This window comes from Limulus polyphemus, unplaced genomic scaffold (assembly GCF_000517525.1).
Source record: "Limulus polyphemus unplaced genomic scaffold, Limulus_polyphemus-2.1.2 Scaffold825, whole genome shotgun sequence".
In the NCBI taxonomy this organism is placed as follows: domain Eukaryota; kingdom Metazoa; phylum Arthropoda; class Merostomata; order Xiphosura; family Limulidae; genus Limulus; species Limulus polyphemus.
The window spans coordinates 418,128-421,095 of record NW_013666435.1 but is presented as its reverse complement, the minus strand read 5'-3'; the positions used below and the strand labels follow the sequence as shown (position 1 = coordinate 421,095).

At 32.4% G+C, this 2,968-nt stretch overlaps 1 protein-coding gene across 1 annotated transcript in view; it reads right to left on the bottom strand.

Annotated features, from left to right (window-relative positions):
- Positions 1-1,317: 1,317 nt before the first annotated feature.
- The window catches only part of LOC106460733 (RYamide receptor-like), a 126,766-nt gene continuing 125,115 nt past the window's right edge, over positions 1,318-2,968 (bottom strand). The window contains exon 5 of the mRNA XM_022387508.1: positions 1,318-1,491. Coding sequence (XP_022243216.1) covers positions 1,318-1,491 — 174 coding nt within the window. The remainder of the gene's footprint in view (positions 1,492-2,968) is intronic.

Genomic DNA, 2,968 nt, shown 5'->3' with positions numbered 1-2,968 from the left:
GTTAACAAAAATACAAACAAACTGAAGAAAAGGGAAAAACGTTGATGTAAAACGAATATGCATCTTCATTCATCCTGATTTTTTTTGCTGTGAAATCTACGTTTTTTAGTATCAAAACTACGTGTTGTGCTTTTTCTTTTATGCATTGCGTTATGACGTTTTGTGAAAAATCTGTACGTGATGGAGAAACATGGATATCATTTTTGGATTCAGCGTACAGGAATTACTGTAAAAATTTCAAGACAATAAAACCATCGCAGGCCTGTGTAATTAGGCTTAGGTGACCGTATAAGATACTAGCCATGACAAAGACTGTCCTTGTTAGCTTTAATCAAGAACGACATTTTGACGTTAGCTTTTGTGGTACATAAGTGTACCATATGTTTTATACCTCCCTGTTTTAATGCATAAATTTTTGAAAATTTATTTGTGCAGGTATGTGCAATTTCCACATAACAAACAGGTCGTTAATGTCCTTTTGCTCTAACTACCTATTCTTCTGTGTCATTTATCTAGAGTATCACTTTTTATCTTCCGGTGAGACAGATAGCTGCAAGGTCACATGTATTATATGAAGTTAGAAAGTTATCTTTTCTACTGCAGTCAGATGACTTCTTGAGGTAATGGCTTCTCCTATGCTTTATTGGGAATGATCAGCAACGTGGTACGCTCTTGGTATGTTTGACGTTAATGAGTTAAGTAATTAACGTAAGATTTATCTCGTCTGGAATACTATCTCAACCGACATCGTCTGGAGGACGATCTCAGTAGATGCAGTCTGGAACAGATTAACAGAGTTAGATTCGCTTAAAATCTTATCTGAGTTAAAGCATCTTCACACCTAGCTCTCCAGTAAAGGCGAGTGTTTATGATTGAACATTTGTGTTCAATCTCTATCCATTTCTCGCGAACTCAGTTAACTATAAAATACAGAGTTATTTCTCTGTAATTATTTTGACAAATCTCCCGTTATTCCACGGACCTATCTTTTTATTTTTAGAGAAAATGATTGCATCTGAAAATACCACATTTTACCAAGTCAGGTGAAGGTAAAATTGATATTCCTTGTTTGTTTTGTAAGCTGCCAAAAGCAAAATCTATAAACATGATTTTAAAATATATCTATGCGTTTCTCTTTCCAACTATTCAGCCAAGAATATAAACGATAGAACAACTGATATATGGATTTTTCATTTTTACTTTTCAGTCAGGAACATTTTTTGAATTATTTTCACTAAACATGTGATTAATCTTTTAGGTTAAATTGGTCTACATGTACTAGCCTCACAAATCTCAAGTAAAACATCTATCTACCAATTATAAAGCGGTACTGAAATGACAGACACTTTGTTCAATTCTTGATACCCGGATTGACTGGCGCACGGATAGAACCATGGTATTGGAATTATCTAGCTCGAAGAACTGCTGCTGTCGTCGTCTCCTGTGACTGTTCCTGTGAAACTTGTGTCGAAACTCCCGTTTGAACCTTTCCTATGAATTAAGAAAACAAATGAAACGTTTGTAACAGTTTATAAGACGAATATATTCACAGAAAAGATCTGAAAAAGCCTTTTCCTTCACAGAGTATTTGTAACCTACTGGCAAAAATTTTTTGATGAGTTATTGCTGAAACGTACCACAAAAAGTGGACTGTACAAACAATAGCTTGGCAATTGAACCAATGTAAAGACTACTAGAATACTTGTATATGTATTACAAGTGTACAACAATGAAATGACAATCACACCAATACATAATGTATAACAATGCAATGATAAATGTAGAATATATAACACAAAATAATAAACACTGTATGAAATATTTCACAAACGTGTACCATAATTCACAATACACAATAGTAAGTGGACATTACATGAAAAATACAAAGTTTAAAATACAAAATAAAAAAAATTGTACGATAATATATGAACAGAGTAAAAACAGTAGGGAAACACGGACACAAAACAAGTCACGGAGAGAGAGAAGTATTCTTGTGTTCTTAAATTGTAATTTACTTGCCGAATATAACATTAAATGTAAGTGAAAAATGGCATCGGGACCTCTGGCTCACAAGACCCATGCTCTACCATAGTACTATTGGGTAAATAAACATCGTTGTGATTTAAAGTTGAGTATATATATGTGCAAAGTATAATTGACAATAACGTATGTACGTAGATATACTTAAATTCCATAATTTAAGTACACGAATTATGAACACGTGAATATCAACATAAATAATTTTGTTAATAAGGTCGAAGAGCTTGAGACAGAATAAATAGATAATTAAGGGTGAAGAAAAAGGCTGAAAGGAATGGACGTAGTTAATTTCCATATTGATAGTTTCGAAATAAAGCACATTCGTTGGAATGCAACCACAATTCCCCAAATCCCAAAGGCCAGATTAAATAGGGCTTTAAGAACTTGAAATAAAACGTAACTAAAATTATTGTCTTATCGTCACATACTATCCTTTTTTTTTAGAAAAAACAAACTAATTTAAATATCTTAAAATTGGAAATTAAAATTTCACTCAGTATACAAAAGGTGTCGAGATTACTTTTCAGTGTGTATTTCTTTCAGAAAAACAAACAAACTTGAGAGTCTGTTCAAAGAGAAAAGTATACAAATAAAATAGCTTAAACAGAGATACTCTCTAGATATCCTTAATACAACTTAATAAAACAAGACTATTGATTATATAGTTAACACAACTTACTAGAAGAAGACTTTTGATGATGTAGTTAATACAGCTGACTGCAGAACACTATTGGTTATATAGTTAATACAACTGACTGCAGAATACTATTGGTTATATGGTTAATACAACTGAGTGCAGAATACTATTGGTTATATAGTTAATACAATTTGATACAAGACGAATATTGATTATACGGTTAATACAACTTGATACGATGAGACTATTGATAACTAGCTGAAGTACCCGTCCTCTGTACGGAAGTTATGT